Source organism: Homalodisca vitripennis, chromosome X, assembly GCF_021130785.1.
Source record: "Homalodisca vitripennis isolate AUS2020 chromosome X, UT_GWSS_2.1, whole genome shotgun sequence".
NCBI lineage: Eukaryota > Metazoa > Arthropoda > Insecta > Hemiptera > Cicadellidae > Homalodisca > Homalodisca vitripennis.
Window position 1 is genome coordinate 8732480 of NC_060215.1, and position 24199 is coordinate 8756678.

Below are 24199 nucleotides of genomic sequence, written 5' to 3' on the forward strand. Positions count from 1 at the left end.
TTATGGAAGAAGAAGTGAAAAAATTCCTGTGGTTCTTCAAGTTTTACATGCAAAAGGAAAAATTTCCTAGGACTTGGTAACCTTGATAACCAGCTTTCCTGGAATACCCATCTACATGAACGTTGCAAGAAGTTAAGCCCAGCAGTATATGTAATTAAAATGATAAAGAATATAACTGACACAGATACAACTAGACACAGATAGCCTAATTTTCAGTTTTTGATTCCCACATTAGGTGTGGATTAATAGCTTGGGAACATCTAGTCCAGTCATTTTAGGTATTTTAAACATCAATCTGCGGAAAAATTGCTAGTGAGCTGAATTTTGGTATACACCTTCATTATGGCATTTTAATGAAGATGTGAAAAATCAACATTGATATCGTGCCGGCTAAAAAAGTTATAAGGGTCAAAAGGACACGAAAATCAGTTTTTTTTGCGAATATCTCACGACCTATGGGTTGGAGGTACTTGATACTTTTGTTTCCGCAGGAAGTTGGCCCATCTTAGGGCTTCTGCAGGTCCAAAACTGCCCTGTATAGGAGGGACAGTGTTTAGTGTAGGGTGGGGTGTTCCAGCCCTTTACAATGATCCAATGAAAATTGTTCCATGCTATAGAAGGATTGATCTATTAGGAAATCTTTTAGCTCACTCTTGAATTTTTTGTTACAATTGATTGTTCTTATTATTAGTGGTAAAACTTGATAAATTTTTAGTCCAGAGAAATTTGGTTTTTTTTCAAAAAGAGTAAGCCTATGTTGCATTGAGAAATTGTTCTTAAATCTAGTATTGTAATTATGACTATTGTTTATAAATTCTAAGTTTTGAGATTTTATGTACCAGGCACATTCATAAATATATAGACATGGAACTGTTAATATTTTTAGGTTTTTGAAGTGATCACTACAATGTGAGCGGGGAGGCAGGCCCAACATGGCTCTGATGGCCTTTTTTTGCCAAGTAAAAATTCGTTTGAGATTTGAGGCTGAGCCCCCCCCACAGGATGATTGAGTAAGAGATGTGAGACTCGAACAAACAGTGGTATACAGATTTTTCCAATTGGTTGTTTTTGAGTTTTGCAAGGTTTCGAAGGACAAAAACGCCTTTGGCTAATTTGCTTTCAATTTTGACCAACTGTTCATTCCAGTCCAACCCATCATCCAATATCACCCCCAGCAGTTCTGCTGATTTTGTGACATCCATCTCCCTGTCACCTATGCACAAGCTAGGAGTCCAGGAATTTTTAGAATTTTTATTTTGTTTTGTTTGGATGCAGATGCATTTTGTTTTTTCTTGATTGAGTTTGAGGTGGTTTGTTTCAAAAAATTGGGCTAGATTGTTTGCTTTGATGAAGGATTCTAATTCCAGGACTCCACAATCTCTGTGCCTGGTAACTAGGGTAGTGTCATCAGCGAACATGTAAAGATTTTCCACTGCAATCTTACTGGTTATGTTGTTTACATAAACCAGGAAAAGCAAAGGGCCCAGGATTGAACCTTGTGGCATGCCATTTCGGATCAAACTGGGTCGTGAAAGTGTGGATTTAATTTTGAATTTGGTTGTGCTGAGAACCTCCACTACCTGATACCTATTGGTCAAGTATGAGGTTAGCCATGCGATGGCAGAATTTTGAACGCCCAGTAGATAATTTCTTCAATAAAATGACCGCATTGACACAGTCGAAGGCCTTCGATAGGTCAGCAAAACAGCCGAATATCGTCTCACCAGCCTCGACCGCATCAATGCAACCATTTACAAAATCAATTAAGGCCAGTTTGGTTGATTTGGATTTCCTGAAGCCATACTGCCTCTCCACCAGGAGTTTATTTTCCTCCAGGTAGAGAGTCAGCTGGTCACAGATTACCCTCTCAATGATTTTGGATACTGCCGGAAGGAGCGATATTGGACGATAGTTGCAGACATCAGACTCATCACCCTTCTTTTTGAAAAGAGGCCTCACCTTGGCCACCTTGCAGGCATCCGGGAAGGTGCAGCTGTTTATGGAGGCATTCACCAACTCCACAAGGGGTTTAGTCAGTTCCTTTTGACAGAATTTAATAGCCTTCATACATAGACCATCCACTCCGGCCGATGTTTTCGGTTTGAGTTTTGAAAAAAGTTTTTTTAGTATTCTATCATCTATGGGCCTGAAAGATTCTAGTTTTGTGTTAGGGTCTATGTTTGGACCGTCATTGTCATCAGAGCAATAGTTTAAATTTTCATTTATTTGGTCTGCAATGTTTATGAAGTAATTGTTAAAAATTTCTCCGATCTGCTTTGGGTGATTTATTTTTTTGTTTCCATTAATTATTTCAATATTTGTTATCTTATCAGTGCTCTTTCCTCTAAAATTATTTACAACATTCCAGGATTCCTTTTGTTTGTTGTCAGATTCATTTATTATTTTGTTAAACCATTCTGCTTTTGTTGACTTGATTCTTAATCTGTAAGTCTCAAGGGCTGAATTGTATTTCTGTCTGTTTTCTGAATTTTTGTTTATTTTCCATTTATTAAACAATTCATATGCCCTGTTCTTTAAATTGCTTATTTCATTGTTCATCCATTTAATTCTGTGATTTTCTTTTATGGTAACTTCTTTTAAAGGGCAGGCTACATTGTAGTGGTATGCAAAAGTTTTGATAAAAGCTCCATATTTGTCATTTATATTTAGGGCGTTATAAAAATCTCTCCAATCTTCATTTCTCAGTCTAAGTTTTAATTCATCTAGGTTATTCTGTTTCATGCTTCTTATTTGTTTTTTAGTTTTACAATTTTTCCCTTTGTGAGTATCAATATTTAGTGATATGGCATGGTGATCAGATAGGAGTGGTTCGATTACTTCGTTTTTGTGTTTTTCAAAATTTGTAATGAAGTTGTCGATACAAGTGGCAGAGGTATCAGTTTCTCTGGTGGCCTCTTTTACAGTTAGATTCAAGCCAAAACTTGTTAAACTATTTTTAAAATCTAATATGGTTTTATTTTCACACAATATATTCAGGTTGAAATCACCACCTAGTATTATATTGTTCTCTTTTGGTGTTAATTTAGAGAGGTAAAGTGTTAATTTGTTTTGGAATATGTCAATGTTTCCATCAGGGCTCCTATATAGGATACCAATAATGGTTTTCTTATCATCTACTTCGGTTATTATTTCACAGCATTCAAAATTCTTGTTCTCAGATAATTTATTGCCAATGCTGGTTATTTTTAGAACTTTTAGTTTAGACTGATTTTGCTTATAGACTGCAACTCTTCCCATTCTCATCCCTTCCCTGCAAAAACTGTTTTGCAAAGTGTAATTTTGTATTTTCAACATGTTTAATTTAAAATCTTCAAGACCATGCTCAGAGACTAAGAAAAAATCAGGTTTATTGTCATCCAAAAATATTTCAGTTTGTGTTATTTTTTCAAGAATGCCCCTTATGTTTAGGTGAATTACTTTACAGGACCCTGTTATATTGTTAGATGAAGCTTTTTCCCCCCAATTTAGCCTTCTGTCCCGTCGTGGGATATATCGGCTTGTGGTTATCTATGTGTTTTCCAGGGTCATGTCTATTTTTGCGTTTTTTTCATCCAGTGCTTTTTTTGGACTGACTAGTGAGAGATAGTTGATTATTAGGTCGTTTAGGACATCCTTGCCCGTTTTATTAAGGTGTAGGCCATGTCTAGTAAAGCAAGTCCTATCTAACATTGAATTTATGTTTAGGAACGCCCAGTTATTTAGTTTACATTTATGTTGTATGATTTCGTTTTGTTTTTTTATTACTTCATTTTTGTCCGGGCTGTCGAATCTGTAGGGTGTTTCGACCCACAGCACCCTTCCCTTGAGCCCTTCCGCAAGATTGTCCAACCCGGAGCCCAGTTCCAAGTTTGTTTGGTTTGAAATGGCATTTGACCCCCCAACCATGAGTACAAAATCAGAGTCCCCTGCCTGTTTGGTTACCTCACCCGCTCGGTCTATCATGGACATGAGAGAAGTACCAGGTTGCACATTTTCCAAAATTTGAAATTTATCCCCAATTTTTGACCCTCTCAGCCGGTCACCACAGCCCCTCCCATGACTGTCTGAAACCAACCTAACCACACATTCCGGCCGGCGAGCCCTCCCGACATTCGCACTAGCTACACCCCTATGCCCCTTAACCTCCCTCCACTCGCTCAAACCGCCATTCACTCCCTCCTCAGTCATGTCCATGACTACTTGCCTCAGTCTCGTTAACTCTACTTCCTTAAGACCAAGATCCTCTAATAAGGTTTCTTTTTCCAATAACAAAGTTTCGTTTTGAGTTTTTAGATCATTGATTTTCTTTTCATTGTCCCTAAGAAGGCCTATTACATCAAGATTTTTTAAGCTTAAATTTAAATTGTGGTAGTATTCTATGCAAATAGGACAGACCCAGTAGTCATTTTTCCTAATGTTAACAAAAAGTGTTTTTTTTAGTTTGCTACATGCTTTGTCTGCATGGAACCACTTACAGCATATGTCACAGGCTATTGAGTCGGTTTTGTTTTCATCAATGGGCTCTCTACATTTACAACAGGTTTCAACAATCATTCTCTTGATGAGCTTAAGTAACTTTAAATAACTTAAAAACTAGCCTAGCGTTGGGTAGCTTTTTGTCAATTAGTAGTAAGTTAACAACGAGAAAGTCTAGACTAACTTATTGTATGAGTGGCCAGATAGGCCTAGTCTTATATTAGTCCAAATTTGATCAAAAGCTTTAATTGTGTGATTTGAATTCCTAAAACTAACTATGTAGGTAAGTGGCCAGATAGGCCTAGTCCTAAATTAGTCCTAATGTAACTATACAACAATCAGGGATTTATGCTGTTCAAGAGTCAGCTAAGTTCCTGGAACAATTTTAATGTTGTGATTTTTTGAAATGAAAATGATTAATGTTGTTAATTTAGAAAAGATTTGACTAATTGGGTTTTTAATTTTGAAAGAGTTCGGCCCTCCCGGTTCAGAGTGATGTGGGTTTCAGCTGGTGTGTATGGATATAAAATGGAAGTTTTAAGGTTTCGAGGTTGAAGAAAGATATTTCCAAGCAAAAGGAAGGCAGTTTTAGTTGTACTTGCGTGACCTGCAGTTATCCAGAATTGAATTTCTTCATTAATGTGGTACGAACTTCTTCATAACTGTTGTGTACGCGTTACGGGGAATCGGAATAAAAGACTGAATTAGTTTACATCATCGACTGTGCTCGGTTAAGGTTGGAGAGTAACTGAGAGAGAGACAAGGGCAGGACACTGGAAGTGGTAGTGGTGGTATGATCTGGTGGCGTGATGAGAACAGCCAATGGCATTTATTCAAACTGATCACCCCATATGACGTCACAGCATCATACGATCATACAGTTGGTCTTTGGCTGTGGCTTTAACTTGCCAGTAACAATTTATAATATGTATAATAATTATTATTATAATTATTATTGTAATTCAATACATTACATTTCCTCCCTTCCAAATTCCAAAATAAATTGAATTCACACAAGTCATAGATAAATTAAACAATACAAGTGTAATAATAAATATATAATAAACACATTTAAATATAAATAACACATATCATTAGTAAATGTCATCCTAAAGTACTGTAAGTTATTTACAAGTTTAATTTCTCTACAGGTTTCCTAATACGAGTTGGGTATTTGTTTGTATGATCAGCTGTTCTAGTGACAGGAGAAGGAACAGCTGAGGGTAGAGAAAGACGTGGTCTAGAATGAGGGGTAGTGATGTGACATGGAGAGGTATGATGCGGTGAGGAGGGGGAGAGACCAGCTGATCTAGTGAGGTCAGTGTTACTAATTCTGACTGGGCTTGGAGTTGGCGGACACTGAGCGCCTGTCTCACGCTCCGCAACTGTACGGTCCTGAGATGGTGGAATTTGACTGTCACTGTCAACAATACTACTGTGTAGTCCTATCAGCTGATCAATATGTCTACTCCAAATTAAACCAGTTTTTGTCATAACAGAATACATTACATTATTTAACTGTTTTATTACAATGCCCTCTATCCATTTGTCTTTAGAGCGATAATCTCTCACTAATACAGATTGATTAGGAAATAGAATTCTCGTTTTTCTACCGCCAAAATATTCTTTTTGTTTGTCCTGTTTTAATTGCACAGTTCTGGCTACTAATGTAAATCCAGAACCTAATGTAATGTAATGTGATGTGGTGACCTAATGGTCTGAGTAAATCTAGCCTGCATCTTAGTGGTCTATTGAACATTAATTTGGCAGGTGTCTCGTTAGTAGTACTATGAACGGAGTTTCTGTAATCAAATAACATCCTATTCAAGGCTACTTTAGTATCAATATTTTCTTGAAAAGCCAATCTTATTTTACGTTTAGCATACTTAACTGAGTTCTAAGCCTGACCATTAGACTGAGGATGATAAGCTGGTGAAAATGTATGTCTTATACCATTAAGTTGCATGAAATTTTTAAATTCAACTGAGGTAAATGGTGGTCCATTATCACTATGGATAGTGACAGGTAATCCAAATCTAGAAAATAGTTCTCTTAACTTTTCTATAGCTAGCTTAGCTGAAGTAGAGCCTACTTCAAATACTTCCAACCACTTAGTGTAAGCATCAATTACTACCAAGTAGGTCTTATCTTTGAAAGGACCCAAGTAATCAATATGCAATCTTTCCCATGGCATAGATGGATAGTGCCAAACATGTAGATTACTCTTACTAGGACTAGAACGTTCCATAAGACAGGAAGAGCAATTATTCGCTAGGCTTTCAATGTTTTCATCTATATTTGGCCACCAAATATAGGATCTTGCTACTGACTTCATTTTTACAATTCCCAAGTGACTCGCGTGTAACTCATTTAATACGTAGCTACGCAACTTGTTAGGAACAACAATTTTATATCCCCACATAACAATGCCATGCTCAACTGTTAGCTCGTCCTTCCTTTGGAAATAAGGTAACAATTCCCTATTCTCTCCTGACAAAAAATTTGGCCATCCGTACATCACATAGTTATGTATTTGTTTTATAATAGGATCATTTTGGGTTTCAGCTTTTACATCTTCAAAAGTTAAAGGTACTGAACTTTCAGCGATACAGTGTAAATAGGTACCTTTCCACCTTGGTTCATTGTTATTATTTACAACGTGTTTAGTGCTTAATGGTAAGCGTGATAATGCGTCTGCGTTACCATGCTTTTCTGACCTTACATACTGTACATCAAAATTGTATCCACTTAAAAATAATGCGTATCTTTGTAATCGGCTTGCTGCGAAAACAGGTAAACCCTTTTTCGGTCCAAATATGCTAATTAAAGGTTTGTGATCAGTACACAATGTGAATTTTCGGCCATACAAATATTGATGAAATTTCCTTACTCCATATACTACTGCTAAAGCTTCCTTATCTATTTGTGAATATTGACATTCTGCTGGTGATAAAGTACGAGAGTGGTATGCAATAGGTTTCTCAACGCCTTCAGCGGTTATGATACTAAGTACGCAGCCCAGCCCTGTCGAGCTTGCGTCTACTGCTAGTTTTACAGGCAACTTTGAATCATAATGCGCCAAAACTGGTGCTTTAGTCAAAACATCCTTGACATGGCTAAATGATTTGAGACATTTTTCATCAAAATCAAATGGCACGTCCTTTTTTAACAAGTTGTACAACGGACTCAAGATTGTTGACAAATTATTGATAAACTTTCCATAATAATTTACCAAGCCAATAAAAGCTTTGACTTGAGTGACAGATTTAGGTACAGGTGCTTGATTTATAGCTTTAATTTTAGATTCAGAGGTATGCAGTCCATCTTTATCGATACTAAAACCAAGATACTCGATTTTGTCTACAAAGAACGTACATTTATCTTTCTTTACGGTAAATCCTTTTTCACTCAGGCGTTTACAAACCTCTTGCAACCTACTTACATGAGTTTCATTATTATGTGCGGTGATAAGAATATCATCCATGAACACTGATATGCCTTCTAAATTATGCAAAGATTGTTCAATAACTCTTTGAAATATGCCTGGGGCTGATGAGATTCCATAAGGCATTCTACAATATGAGAAAAGACCCTTATGCGTGCTAATTGTACATAATTTTTGTGACTCACTGTCTAACTTTAATTGCATATAGGCTTGACTAAGATCTATTTTAGAGAAACGTTCTCCATGCTGTAAATTTGCAAATAAATCTTCTATTCTAGGTATAGGGTACTTGTCTACTTCTAGATACTGATTTAGAGTAACTTTAAAGTCTCCACATAGCCTAATTTCACCGTTCTTTTTTAATACTGGTACAATGGGCGTTCCCCATTCCGAGCTGCTTACTGGAATTAACACTTGTTTGTCAACTAAGCGTTGTAGTTCTTTTTCTACCTTACTTTTCAATGAGAATGGTATCGGTCTTGGCTTAAAATACCTAGGTCTAGCATTTTCTTTTAGATTTAGTTTTACTGGTTCGCCTGTATACTGACCTAGTTTCTCAGTGAACACTTCTGGAAATTGATTAGTTAGCTCGGACGTCATTGTCTCGAAATTAGCCTTGTTATCTATAGGTCTGTTTATAACACACAAGTTATTTTTAAACGAAATGTCAACTCCCAGTACTTTAAGCCAATCACGACCCATTAAAGGATGTGAACCTCCTCTAATCACATACAAATCTAAGCATTTATGTATTTTCTCATAGCAAACATCAACATTAACCTTGCCCACAGGTATAATAGGTTCATTAGTGTACGAACTCAAAGTTAGGTCGTTTTCTAACAATTTACAAGAACTAAAATTATTTTCATAAAAATCCTCACTACACACTGTGACACTAGCTCCAGTATCAACTTCAAATATGGTTTCTCGATCTTGCACTAGGACTTTAATCTTAATTGGGTCAACTCTAATTCTTTCACCGTGAGTTTCATTTACTTTAAATAAATTCTGTATGTCCTCGACATAACTCTCAAGATTTTCATCACTCTGAACATAATTCTTAGAATTATTTGAATCTGACAGTTCTGAACTATCATTTACAAAATTATGTTTCTTATAATCTTTGTTTTTCTTGTTTTGAAAATTAGACTGATAAGATATACCTTTCTTAACTTTCGAAAGCTGATTGTCTGGTAACTTACTAATTTCAGTAGATCGACATACCTTAGATATGTGATTTCTTTTACCACATTTGTGACACACAACACCAAACAATTTGCACTGCTTCCTATAATGACCGGCTGGCGATGTACTCTGCGACTGATTCTCCTTCCTGCTGATTCCTTTTGCTGAACTTGTACCTTTCAGCTATGAATGATGGCTTCGGGTACAAATGGTCCTGAATTAACTTCACTAATTCATCGAACTTTTTCACTGAAGGTTTTTCCGGCGTACATAAATCTCGTAACAAACTGTACGTTTTCACACCCACAACTGTTAGTAACGTACTAACCTTTTTGTCGTCACTAATACTGTTACAGTCAACGAATAATTCAAATCGTTCAACATACGAATTCCAAGTTTCTGCACTGTTGTCGAAGTCACCGATTCCGCCAATAATTCCCGCCATTTTTACTGTTTCACTAAATAAAGACGAAATGTTCCAATTTACGACCTTGTCTTCCAACATCAAAATGTACCGATTTTGAGTCCACGTGACGCCAAACTACAGACACACTTCCTCCCACTATAATTTTCGGAGAAATTATTTACGCACAATCGAACAGGTTGCATTGCACTCGCGGGATCGCATTAATACCTCGTCGCCAATTGTTGTGTACGCGTTACGGGGAATCGGAATAAAAGACTGAATTAGTTTACATCATCGACTGTGCTCGGTTAAGGTTGGAGGGTAACTGAGAGAGAGACAAGGGCAGGACACTGGAAGTGGTAGTGGTGGTATGATCTGGTGGCGTGATGAGAACAGCCAATGGCATTTATTCAAACTGATCACCCCATATGACGTCACAGCATCATACGATCATACAGTTGGTCTTTGGCTGTGGCTTTAACTTGCCAGTAACAATTTATAATATGTATAATAATTATTATTGTAATTCAATACATTACAATAACCTATATCTTGACTGAGCACGTTTTTATATGTTTTGTCGAAAATTTTAGTAAAAAGCAGAAATTTATTGTTCAGAATGTAGATTTGTTTATATAATACTGAATCAAACTGAAAAAGTAGCACTTATTTACTGATTTATCAGGATTTTTGCGGATTTTAATTGAAGAGTAAAAAATTTGCAGCCGCCACACACAACAGTCGTTCCGGAAGGAAGTTTAGTTATAAACAAAACTAAAATTATAAAAATACACATTCAATTCATTTAACACTATTTAAATTCACAATTTCACAGCAAAACATCATCAAAACTCTGCATTTACTAACCGATTTTAATCCTCAACCTTTCTTCGACACGAACGTTATACTTCTGTAAATAAAGGTCAATAGGTCAATAAAGGTCATTATAAAAATGATTTTTCATACAATATCTACAAAAAATGTCTCTTGCATTTTTCTGTAAAGTCAACCGTTTTCGGACTAGAGTGCTGAGAAAGCGAGTAGAATGCACTCACATAGGGTATTGTATACCATACACACATAAGGCGTCAGTCTATTGCTTTTTATTAATGTATTTAAGTTTTGTTAAAACTTCTAACTTCTACTCGGGCGTTTTGTGACAAATATACTTATATTATAGAGGTTTTGGAACTTAGTAAAATCTACTATATATAATACAAATACCTTCACTGGCAGATGTTCCGTTCTTTATTGTTCTGAGAACTGTCCCTTTATACCTGCTACTGCCTGTCGGACTGTGTTTAGCTCAGTTGAAAAATATTTCTTGAGTGTTGAAGTTATTTTCGTAGTTTTGTGCTCTTGAACAGTTTTCATAATGAGTGATAAATGTTTCATATGTACTGAATCGTTATCTAGTGGTGACGTAGTAGAAGTTAGACGTGGTCTACAAACATTAAAAAATGCTAATGTCACTAGAAGTGATGGTAATATTGAATATTTGAATACTGTGACATTTGTAAATGTTCACAGTAATTGTCATAAAAATTATAAGAACAATTTGAGTATTGCGGCCTTCAAACGATGCCAAGAAGAGCCGAGTACATCAACATCTTGGCGCAAAAAAAGAATTAATTATTTTGATTTCAAAAAATTATATTTGTTTTCTGGAGAAGAAGCAAGTGAAGAAATCGAAAGGAAAAAAGAAAAAACTACAGACACGTTATAAGAAAAGTGAGTACTCTCACATTTAAAGACACAGTTTAAAAAGCTGCAGAGGCGCGTGGTGATAAATATGGAAGAAACGTAAAGGAGCGTGTACATTTTGAGTATTACCTTGTCTCTGTCGAAGCTAAGTACCATGATAAGTGTTTCTCCAACTTTCCAATTTTTTGTTACTTAGTGGTAAGGGTGATGTAGGCCGTCCATTGGATGAGAATATCAAAATTGCTATGGACAATGTTTTCCATTACATTGAAAACAATGACGATTGTCAATTCACATTGGCTGAGTTGAAAGATGTAATTCAAGGTTACGTTCCAGATGACAAGACAATTGTAAAAAAAAAACTGATTGCTTCATATGGGAGTAATATTGTAATTACCACGAAAAGCAAATCTTTGGCAATAATTTGCTTTTGAGATACTGCAGCTAATATTTTGACTAATTCGTGGTACGAAGAAAAAAATAAAAATCTTTGTGATGAACGTTTACGAATTGTAGAAACCACTGCATCGATAATCAAAGAAGATATTCCTTCCATTACAATTATTCACGACTCCTATCCACCACCAAGTCAAATGTTGGATAAAATTAATGATGACATTCCACAAACTTTATCACATTTCTTACATGAATTAATTGTAAAGAATAAAAAGGACAAACAAAAAAAGTGGAAGCTAAGTCTACAGCCATAGCCCATGCTATAATGAGTGTAATGCGTCCACAATCATTTTCATCACAGCTGCTACTTAGCCTTTCCGTATTCCTTCATAGAAGATATGCCTCAAAAAGATTATTAGATGTTTTGGCCATGTTTTGGATTCTTTGCTACATACAATGATGCTGTGACATATGAAGTGTCGACTGTTTATTATACTCAACCTCGTATTCTGTCACAGCCTCATGTAATTTTACAATATGCTGCAGATAATGCAGACATTAAAGTTTCGACCATTGATGGGCATAATACTGTGCATATAATGGATGTAATAAAAATAATTTCTCCATTTTTTTGTAATTGTACAAAAGGTTGTGGCGGCAAATGTGGATGTAAAAAATTTGGATTGAGATGCTCTAAAGCTTGTGGACATTGTTGTGGTCAGTCATGATGTCCAAAGAAAATGATGAAGATGTTGATTTAAATACAGCAATAAGTCCACTCGATATGATGTCAACAACTTTTGATGAAGTTGAAATTGAAGATATCAACGACGAATAATTATAAAACAAAATTATACAAAAATTTTTTTCCCCTATTTTTCAATGTACAAATAAATAATTATTGAACATAAAAAAAACTGTTATTACAGATCATAGATTATGCCTACAGGGGAAACCATGTAAAAAACGCGCCTCGCATTCTACCTCAAAGGTGGTGCGGAAACGAGTGCATCATCATAATGTAGTCGTTTCCTCAGCGCTCTAGCCCGAAAACGGTTGACTTTATACAAAAATGCAAGAGATCTTTTGTAGATAATCGTATGAGGAATAATTTTTATAATGACCTGTATTGACCTCCAAGCTTTAGGTCGAGAGATACTTGACGAAAAACTGATTTTCGTGACCTTTTGACCCTTATAACTTTTTTAGCCGGCACAATATCAATGTAGATTTTTCACATCTTCATTAAAACACCATAATGAAGATGTATACCAAAATTCTGCTCAATAAGAATTTTTCCGCAGATAAAACCTTAAATAACTGGACTAATCTACCACACACTTGAATAGAGTCCTAACACTAACAATCAGTGCTATTGCTGAATTCAAACCAATGGAAACATGCAGAGAGTCCTACAGGAATTATAATATACAGACTGTGGCATCAGAACACAGACATCGATCAAGTCATCCTGCATGCAGCTAACCTAGATCAATCAATCAAATATTTACACATTCATAGAGAATGGTTACAGAGTCAAAGTATACATTAAAATTGATGTAATATAGAGTTAAGTTAACAAGTTTAAAACCATAGAAATGTAAAGGTAAAAATCTGTTTGAATGAAAGTTACAACAATTATTGTTGATAACAAATATTGTACGGTAAAACAAAGAAAACATTAAAATGAAGTCTTATGAGTAGTTAAATACAAAGTTGATAATATTAGAAAACTCATTAAAGCTATAAATTTATCAGCAAACTGGTAAGTCTTCTTGACAATTTTAGTCACACATCTTTCTGTAACGACCCATACCCAATACGAATTATAGTTAAAATAATATTGATCATTAAATTGAACTTTTATATATACAGGGTGTTCACAAAAGTGTGTACACACTTCTCTGGCTGATAGTACTCATCATTTCAAACAACAAATGTCATATAAACATAGGTTGAGAAATTTTTTATTTAGCCGCTAGGTGCTATTTTGTATTAAAAAAATATAATATCTTTAGAGCTGTAGATACCAAACTTTACAGCTAGCAATTAAACTTTAAGGTAGTAAGCCATAAGAGAAAAGTTGAAAAAAATAACGAAGTGATTTACTTTAATATCAACAAAATAGCGCCTGTTGAAAATTGTTAAAGTCAAATAACAAAAACAAAACCAGTATAGTATATAAATGCACAAAATACAAACTATTTAGGGTGTTTAATGACAATTCCTACGGCACCTTTTGCAATGAAATCCGTCAACGCATAAGCGAGCATGATCACTTTATAGGTGTGCTTGTACAAGCCGGCACCGACAAAGATTTTGTCAGTTGAAAGGTATGAACTGTTTTGTATTACTTATAAAAAAAACAACAAAATATTAACTATTTTTATAGTTTTATAACAATTCCAATGGTAGTTTTCTTAACAAAATCTGTCAAAAGCATAAACGAGGTCGACTGGTAAGTCTCCATATTCGAGCTCAAGTATCTTTTTACCACTCAAAGCCTTCGGCATATACTCTTTCACCTTGGCTTGAAAAGCAAGAAAATATACCAAGTTAAGAAAAATATAAAAGAAGTCAAGTGTCGTGGGAGTCAGTTTACCCAAAGTGAACGTGCACAGAAGTACAGCTCTTAAAGGTAGAGTAAGTGGCTATGAAAGTGCTTCTAAGACAACTGACGGAATATGTGCTGAAAATAGAAATGGAAACTTTGCTAAGTCAAATGAGCCTGAAAATCATTGCTTTTCGATTAACACTTCACTGCCGACGTCATTTAACGTTGGGCAGGGAATTCTATAGACTGTCGACAATGTCTTTTGACGGCGCCAACTTTTACAGTAATAAAAATGCATTTAAACGTATTTGGATCTCGGCAGTGATACTCATTCGCTATTTCTATGTTTTTATTTCTTTCCCTGTGGATTATGATATATAAAATGTTGTTGGTAGTCATCTCGAATATCGGAAAAAAGTGGTTTGTTTACGAACTCGTCGTCGCCTAGGCTGTTTGTTGTCGTTCTATTATTGTTCTGCTAATTCGTCGTCTGCATTGATATTGTTTTGCTTGCTATTACTTTAGTTTACAACAATAGTTTTGTGAGTAATTACAATGGAACATGACAGTATTGAAGACAATCGAGTCTTATAAGAGTTTCTCAGATATTCAAGTGACACTGAAAGTGATGATATATTTGAAGATGACACAAATAATGATCCTGATTTTACTACCGTTGGACTTGTTGACATTGTTTTTTTACTCAGATAACAAATGTAAGCAAAATAGTAATAAAAACTTTTATTCTTGTGTTTCATAAATAATTGTTTTATTAAAGAATTTTATAGTTTATTGATTATTTTTAGCTTCTGATGAAGATTTTGATAATGGCCTGGGAACAAATGGGTTATGCCTCCACACAAATAAAATATTTAAGCATAAGTAGATTTCAATTATTAATATGTGTAGCTATAGTGACAGTAATTACAATACTAAATACAGCAAATAATAATGAGAAATATATTTATGTTATAGACTAGTACATAATGATGTTTTGGTTAACTTTATTCTTTACAAAAACATTATTTTTTAAGTTAAAAAATAAGACTTTCTGTTTGAAAATATTTACGCATGAGAATTTATGTAGAAAGAGGAAGAACTCAGCATTAAAAAAATGTAAGTTCCATGGTTTTCTTATAATTAATTAAAAAAATTATATTTATTTAAAAATCATTAAAACGGGCGGCAGTGTAAGAATGTTGTAACGCATCTAGTCACAGTGCCTGTTTGAAATGTCTGCCGCAATTGAAAATCCCGCCAACTGTGAGGTGCGCGCAGTAATTAGATTTTTTACTGCCAAAAACTGTAAGGCTATAGAAATCTATCGGCAGTTGTGTGAAGTTTATGGGAACAACATTATCACTGAAGGTGGAGTGCGACAATGGGTCATTAAGTTTAAAAATGGCCGAACAAATATTCATGACAAAGAGCGAAGTGGAAGACCCAGCATAGTGACTGACGAACTTGTTGAGAAAGTTGACGCAAAGGTCAGAGAAAATCGACGGTTAACCATAACGGAACTCTCGCTTAGTTTCCCTCAAATTTCACGAACTTTGTTATACGAAACTGTCACTGATAAGCTTGGCTTCCACAAGTTTTGTGCAAGATGGGTACCAAAAATCCTGACCGACGTCCACAAAAACCAGCGCATGGCTGCAGCGTTAACAATTTTGGATGCTTACGACAAAGAGGGTATAATCACTACTCGATCGCATCGTAACTGGCGATGAAACATGGGTGAAATATGTTAACTCCGAGACCAAATTGCAGTCAATGGAGTGGGGACACACACAAGTTCCCCTCACAAACCAAGAAAATGTTTGCAAACGATGTCGGCAAGAAAGGTTATGGCGACCGTTTTTTGGGACAAGAAAGGTGTAATTCTTGTTGATTTCCTGGAACGAGGCACTAGAATCAACTCAGAAAGGTATTGCCAAACGTTAAACAACCTCAGAAGAGCGATCCAAAACAAGCGTAGGAGAAAGTTGAGCTCAAAAATTCTGTTGACTCACAATAACGCTCGACCTCACAAGGCAAATCGCACACGTGAAGTTCTCGAATCATTCCAGTGGGAGTTGTTTCCTCATCCACCGTACAGCCCGGATCTTGCACCAAGTGACTACCACTTGTTCCCAACAACGAAGAAGTGGCTGGCAACGCAGCGCTTTGACGACGACGCAGAGCTGCAGCAAGAAGTGACAAACTGGTTGAAGACACAGGCGGCAGAATTTTATGAGGCTGGCATTGTCAAGCTCATCCATCGATATGATAAGTGCCTAAATTTGAATGGCGGCTATGTTGAAAAGTAGTATTTAAGTGTGGCTTCCGAATGTATATAATAAAAATGTTTTCCTATAATTTGTTAATTTTTAATTCCAAAACGTAATCTACTTTCCGAATAGCCCTCGTATTATTTATAGATTGGCGTAAGCACATAACTTAAAATTTAAATGTGCAAAAAAAAATACGCATTGAGAAATTCAATTAAATTATTACAATTCTTGTTGAAATAAAATGGAATAGTAGAAAAAAAATAATAGAACAAATCAGCCTCTGCATGTCCATGTTGCTGTCTGCAGAGTAAGTAGGATTGGAACATCAGACTTGCACATCTCCACCAATACAGACAAAAACGTTCCTTATTCTCCTCACCTAGCAGCAGCAAATATTTAACTTTATACCCAGTTAAAAATGAATTTAAAAGGACAATATTGTGCTGATTCAAATGAGGTGATGGAAAATGTGATGATTCAACTGAAGGAACTTAGAAAAATGGATTCTTGGAGTGATTTGAACAATTGTATGTAAAGTGGAGAAGTTTAAAACTAGTTTGCGATGCAGGAGAAGTGTATTTTGAAGAAAAAGAAAGTAAATTATTTTATATATTACCAATAAATTATACTTGATAAACACATTAGCATTCGTAAGTAAATTCTTGACGTACGAAAGATAAACCCATCCATCAATCATTATCAGCCTTCTTCAACTGTGAAAGTATTCCTTCATAAAGATTATTAAAAACTCATTTTAAATAAGTTACTGTATTTATTTCTTTTTCATGACCTAAGATGTATTCATACAATAGATTTGACACGTATTCTATCGATTTATTTGACAGTATTCATGTTTTACCATGTACAATGCAATGAATTAAGTATAACTATTTTATTTCAGTACACAATTAGACTACGATGTGCACATAGTCATACACAGCCAATATGCATACAAGTAAAATGCAGCTTACAAAACAAATATTTGTCCTAATTGCACATACTTACATTCAGAAGAAATCATGGATTGTACAAGTGACGTTATGAATTACAGGTGTAATTTACAACCAGCATACATTTAAACTCACCTCACACGCAATCAAGGCATACGGTTCTGAAGGACTATGGTTCTATGTTGAGTAGAATATACTTACCAAACAAATCCACCCACTGCTGAGAACTGCCTAGTTTGTTAGCTGCCTTGCACGAGTAGTTGCCATATTGCCTCTTTTCTATCGTTATCACTCGCAGAGTTGTATCTGTAAACTCATCAGCAGTTGCAAAATGAGATATTCTGAAACATTACCAGTACTATGTTAGCTTCTGAAACTGTGGCAACAGCTACAAATGTTGGCTGTGTCATATTTGTCTCGTGCAGCGATACAAGTCAAGATCATGCAGACACAATGAAGAGATACTGGTATATCCGAGCCATCTACTATTGGAAGTAGAATTTACCTTAATGAATTTAATTACATTATTTTAGATCTTTCACGAAGTAACAAATAATTTAGATCAGGTGTAAATCAGGTAAACCAGAGGACATGTACCTTCTATAGATTCTTTAAACAATTGGGTATTGACCAGATTAAAATAGATTTTTATTAAAACAATACAATATAATCTATTATATAATTTATCAATATTGAAATAGAATGTTTCAAAGCTAACAAGAAACTCAAACTAAATCCATCCTCTAGTTTAGTGCTGTTGCGTCTAGATCTGTACCTAATTAAATATAGAGGTGTGTTGTTGCAACTGGAACTGTCTCGTCACAACACTCTGTAACCAGAACATTTATGGAACCAAGACAATGAAAAAGTAAAAGGTCATGACAATGCAACTGTTATGAATTGGAGTGTCACGACTAAATGTTGGTCTTTTCAACTGGAACTGTCATGACAACGAATTGGAGTATGATGAGTAGATGTAGGTTGTTCCAACTAGAATTGTTCCAACAAATTGGAGTGGCACAACTAGATGTAGATTGTCCCAGAAATTATAAATTTTTCGTTACATAACATTATATGACGTAGTAGAAAAAAATCTACAACGAACAGGTGACTACGTCAATATAAATAAAAATATCCTTATCCTAGAAATAAAACTATTTATAAACATTTTTATATATATATATATATATATATACATAAATGTATATATATATATATATATATATATACATAAATGTATATATATATATATATATATATATATATATATATATATATATGAACATTAAAAGTTTTAAAATGGTTGGAGAGTAATTTATTCAATGCAGGTTGCATCAATTAGAAAATCATTTTCTAAATAATATTTTTTCTATTGATCATTCCAACTACAACTCTTGTGGCAATACTACTGTTGCAACGAATTGGAGTTTCATGACTAGATGTTGGTCGTTCTAACTGAAACTATTGTGACAATGTACTGGTTTGTACTGGTGCTGCAATATTGCAATAACCGTAACAATATACATTGCATCAAGTAAGAAAGTGTTTATTTTTTATTATTACTGCATTTTATCTCCTGTTCCAATTTTGTTATCACTGGAGATTTGATTTCTATTCATCACTTTCTTAATCTATAGCAATGTTTTTACAATTATTACTTCTCGGTTATAATCTTTAGGGTTACAAATATTTGAATATTTTTCCTGTTTTATGTCATTACTATTATTTAATTTTGATCTTATTTGCATAATATATTATTTTTAGTATACGATATTTGATGTAGTTTTTAATAATGAACTCAAATAAAACTTATGAAGTTGTAAATAAGATACGAGGGGTATCCAAAAAGTAAGTTTCCCTGTTCTGTAAAAAGACGCGTACGTAACACAGCGTGCAGCTGTGGGCGGGGATATGTAGCGCGGTTCGGTTGGCAACAGGTGCGCCGGTCACTGGCCCATTGTCACGCTTCTCAGTCAGTTGCTGCCCAAACATCATGGAGACTCCACTGCGTTCTGCCGCCAGTTGCGAAGTCCGTAGTGTTATTCGTTTCTTGACCGCCAAAAACGAAACTGCCGTTGAAATTCATCGTCAGTTGTGTCAAGTGTATGGTGAACATGTTATGTCCGTTCAGATGGTCCGTCGTTGGCGTGCAATGTTTTTGGAAGGAAGAGAAAATGTTCATGACGATGAGCGTAGTGGCCGACCGGCCAATTCTCGGCAACCTGACGTCATTAATGCTGTACGAGCAGTTATTGACAATGATAAGCGAGTGACTCTCGATGAAATTATGGATAAACTGCCATCAAGTGTTGAAGTTAGCCGGTCATCTGTGCACAATATCATGACAGAAGATCTTCAGTTTGCAAAAGTGTGTGCAAGATGGGTGCCTCGCTTATTGAGCAATGCCCATAAACAACGAATGGCTGCTGCCCAGTCTTTCTTGTGATTGTTTGACGATGAAGATGAAAACCTTTTCAGTAGAATAGTCACTGGTGATGAAACATGGATTCACCACTCAACTCCAGAGACCAAACGCCAGAGTATGGTGTGGCAAAAAAAAGGAGAGGCAGCTCCTCAAAAAGCCAAAGTTTTTGAGTCGGCAGGAAAGGTAATGGCTACAGTTTTTTGGGACTGCCGTGGAGTGTTATTGATTGACTATCTTCCTCGTGGCGAAACCATAAATGCAGAAAGGTATTGTGAAGTTCTCACCAGACTTCGGCGGGCAATACAGAATAAACGGCGCGGACTTTTGTCGCGCACGGTTCTGCTTATTCAAGATAACGCCCGACCACACGCTGCTCGTGCAACAATGGAACTTTCGAGGAAATTTAAGTGGGATGTTTTTGGTCATCCTCCATACTCACCAGATCTCGCGCCTAGCGATTTTCATCTGTTTCCGGAGCTGAAAAGACACCTTGGCGGTCAGCGATTTGCCAACAGCGATGACCTTCAAAATGAGGTGGATACTTGGCTTAAAAATTTGGCGGGTGAATTTTGTGATGCTGGAATAAAAAAACTACTTCCTAGATACCAAGAGTGCTTAGAAAGGGATGGTAACTATGTAGAAAAATAAGGTATGATGTAAAAAGTTGAATAAATGTGTTTCAGTTATTTTTTGAGTCTTTTTAACTTTTTCATAATTAATAGAAACTTACTTTTTGGATACCCCTCGTATTTTAAGTTCACGTGTTTTTACAAATAGTTTGAACTTCAACCACTAATGATTAATTAGTACATCCTTTAACTTAGTCACGTTGCAATGAAACAAATTATATATAATACTCAACTCAACAAGCCATGATGAGTTTAATATGGCATTCCCTTCGAACTATTAGCGGATCCACTCCACAACTATTACAACTCTTTTGCAACAGTTCCACGACTCACCTCTCATTAATTATGTTTATCTAACCTCATGTTTGGAAATATCATCTAGTATAAATTTATAATTACCCCCACTTTCACCCCAGCTAACGCTTTAAAACATTACCATACGTATTTTTTTATACTGAAATATTACCTATACCATTTTAGACACTTATTTAGTCTTTCTATGAAAGTTTATAAAAGAAATTATAATTGCAGTTGTCATAGGAAATTTGAAATTACGGTTAGAGGCCTGGTAGGAGTAGTGTGGGAAGAGTGGGGAGATGATAGATATCAGCAGTACATCTATCTTCATTGTATGGTCATTCGTGGAGCCAAGCTCATGTTAATGTCAACGGAGGAGCACATTATAGTGGACACTTAAATCTGTTGGTTACAGTTATATATTTGCACATTATATAGCATTATAGAGTTACACAGTCTGGCTCAGTCAGCCGAGCAGAAGAGACTTGTCGCTCTGTTTTTGCCTAGCGCTGTGCTCGACTGTACGTGCTTTACTATCAAACGCGTGCATGATATTTTACTTTGTTAAGTACAGATTTCAAAGTGATTTTTACAATAACTTTAAGTATGTCTGTCTGTGGCACCTGTAATGTTATCGGCGAAGGAGGTGAAATGTGCTAGGGTGTGTAATAGTGTATTTGACACGGTTTGATGGTGTGACGGCTTGCTGTTTGAAAAACTGGAAGTCCATTGACTGCCGTAATAAATTTTCGTTATTCATTATGATTATTCACTGTTCACGAATTATGGTACTCACGAGTAATGTTGATTATTGGAAAGCACAACGTCGTCTTTTATCCAAGAGAGTGCCGGGGGTGGATAGGCCTCCACATGACATACAAGGTCCATATCATATTGTAGCGCTTGTCCGAGACGTGGTCGTGGCACACTGATCACCGGCGCAAACTCCACCTCTACTGCAATGTTGCGCCGCGCACCTTTGCCCACTCCATTCTCAGCCACACAGTAGTAGGTGCCACGATCTTCTTTGCGAATTGTGTTAATGTTCAAGATGTGCCCTCTGGAAATATTGTTCATAAGTAATAAATTGCCCCACATTCTATATCTCTAATTTTTTTATACAATTAACAGAAAAATGAGTTGGAAAATTAGTATATATATATATTTTATTTCTTTTATACAGGGTGAGTCATAAATATGGTAAAATATTTTAAGACGTGATTGTAGACCTAAAAATAAGAAAAAAATGTTATATAAAGGTAGGTCCGGAACCGCTCCATTACTGAGTAATGGTTGGCGAAAGGTTCTGCTTTGTTTTCAGTACACCTGGTGAAATTAAGTAATTCTGAAATGTTGTGTTCTTACTTTTTAACTAAAATAAGGTGGATTTATAAGGGAAATCACCTGAAATGTCAAATGAAACCACTCTAGAGGTTGTAGTGTGAACAGTTTTTGAGAAAAAGTATGAAATTTGCCAAAAATCTAATAACAAAAAATACCGTCTTAAATGTTTGATGTCCAATAACATTGTTAAATGACCAATAACAAATTGTTTTTCCTAATACAGATTGTAGAGAATTTAATTCTGAAAACAACCATAATAAGCAAAGTTAACTAAATGTGTAAAAAAGTTATGAAATTGACTCCTCACATATTACACTACACAGCAAAATTTTGCTGTTTTATAATGAGGAATGAGTATCTGAGTGGTAACAGCTGGTAAAAAAACAAACGTATTTTTAGTTCAAAATTTTTTTTAATACAATAAACATATCTACAATCGCTTTAATTCTCACCGGGAGATTAAAGATAATGCTCAAAATGACCTCCGTTTTTCAAAATGCACGCGTTCAGGCGACTTCTCGTCGAGTTTCGGACCCGTTCAAAAACTCCAGGTGTCTTGCTTAATGGTTTCTATTCCATTAGAAATGTTTAATCGGAGTTCTTCAATGGTATCTATTGGGGAAGAGTAAACTAATGTTTTTAAATGTCCCCAAAGGTAAAAGTCCAAAGGATTTAGGTCCAGTGATCTTGCTAGCCATGAACTGGTCCACCTCGGCCTATCCATTGATTTGTGAAACTCTCATTTAGGTGTCCATAAATAGCCAGAGAGTAGTGCGCAGGTGCCCCGTCATGCATAAACCACATGTTTTGGCGCAAATGCAGAGGTACATCATCAAGCAGGTTAGGTAGCTCGTCTCTTAAAAAGTTCAAGTACACCACGCCATTAAGCCTGGGAGGAAGCACGAATACGACTAAATGATCTCCTAAGATTCCAGCCCAAACCTTTACTGAAAACTGATGTTGTGGGTGATTAGGTTTGATAGCATGAGGATTTCTGTCTGCCCAAGTGTGGTTGTTATGGAAGTTAATGATAGCTGTTCTTGTGAAGTGAGCCTCATCGGTAAACAAAATTGTATTTAAAATGTTTGGATCAGCACATTTTCCCAGATGCCATCGGCAAAAAGCAACATGGGGAGCGTAGTAGTCTTGTGGCAAAAGAGTTTGGACATACTGGAAGTGGTATGGGTGTAACTGGTACTCGTGTAGTATTCTCCGAATACAAGATTGGCTGACATTGAACTGTAGTGACAATTCTCTTGTACTCTTTTCAGGATAATCAGAAATTTCATTAAGAATAAACTCTTCTAATTAACAGTCCCACATAATCGGGCGATGCCTGCATTACTTCAATGAACCTGTTTCAGATAGGCGTTAATGAATAGTGGCAAAAAATCTTGCGCTTGGACACCTGCGGTTAGGAAAGTTCTCATGATACAGACGTCTTGCTGCAGTACTATTGCAGCGTCCCAAACCATACATCAAATGCATGTCTGCTAATTCAGAGTTTAAATACGCATGAATATTACCTTCCATGTTTAATAAATTAAACACACAACACAAAATAACTAATAAAGTGAATGAAAATAACTGGTTAAAATACCTAACACAAACACACAGTATCTTTGCAGTATCTTTCAACAATGAGGTAACATATGTCATCTAATAATAAATGCCCAGCTGATTATTTATTATTTAAAAATGTTTAAACAGCTGTTGTTTAAATGATTAATTATTATCAGCTGTTACTACTCAGATACTCATTCCTTATTATAAAACAGTAAGAATTTGCTGTGTAGTGTAATACGTGAGGAGTCAGTTTCATAACTTTTTTACACATTTAGTTAACTTTGCTTATTATGGTTGTTTTCAGAATTAAATTCTCTACAATCTGTATTAGAAAAACAATTTGTTTATCGGTAATTTAACAATGTTATTGGACATCAAACATTTAAGACAGTATTTTGTTATTAGATTTTTGGCAAATTTCATACTTTTTCTCAAAAACCGTTCACACTGCAACCTCTAGAGTGGTTTTATTTGATTTTTCAGATGATTTTCCTTATAAATCCACCTTATTTGAGTTAAAAACTAAGAACACAACATTTCAGAATCACT

At 35.5% G+C, this 24199-nt stretch overlaps 1 protein-coding gene across 1 annotated transcript in view; it reads right to left on the reverse strand.

Annotated features, from left to right (window-relative positions):
• LOC124368651 (lachesin) overlaps nucleotides 1-24199 on the reverse strand; it is a 46369-nt gene that overhangs the window by 4498 nt on the left and 17672 nt on the right. The window contains exons 4-5 of the mRNA XM_046825895.1: nucleotides 21537-21800; nucleotides 17591-17730 (exon numbers count right to left, since the gene is read on the reverse strand). Coding sequence (XP_046681851.1) covers nucleotides 17591-17730; nucleotides 21537-21800 — 404 coding nt within the window. The remainder of the gene's footprint in view (nucleotides 1-17590; nucleotides 17731-21536; nucleotides 21801-24199) is intronic.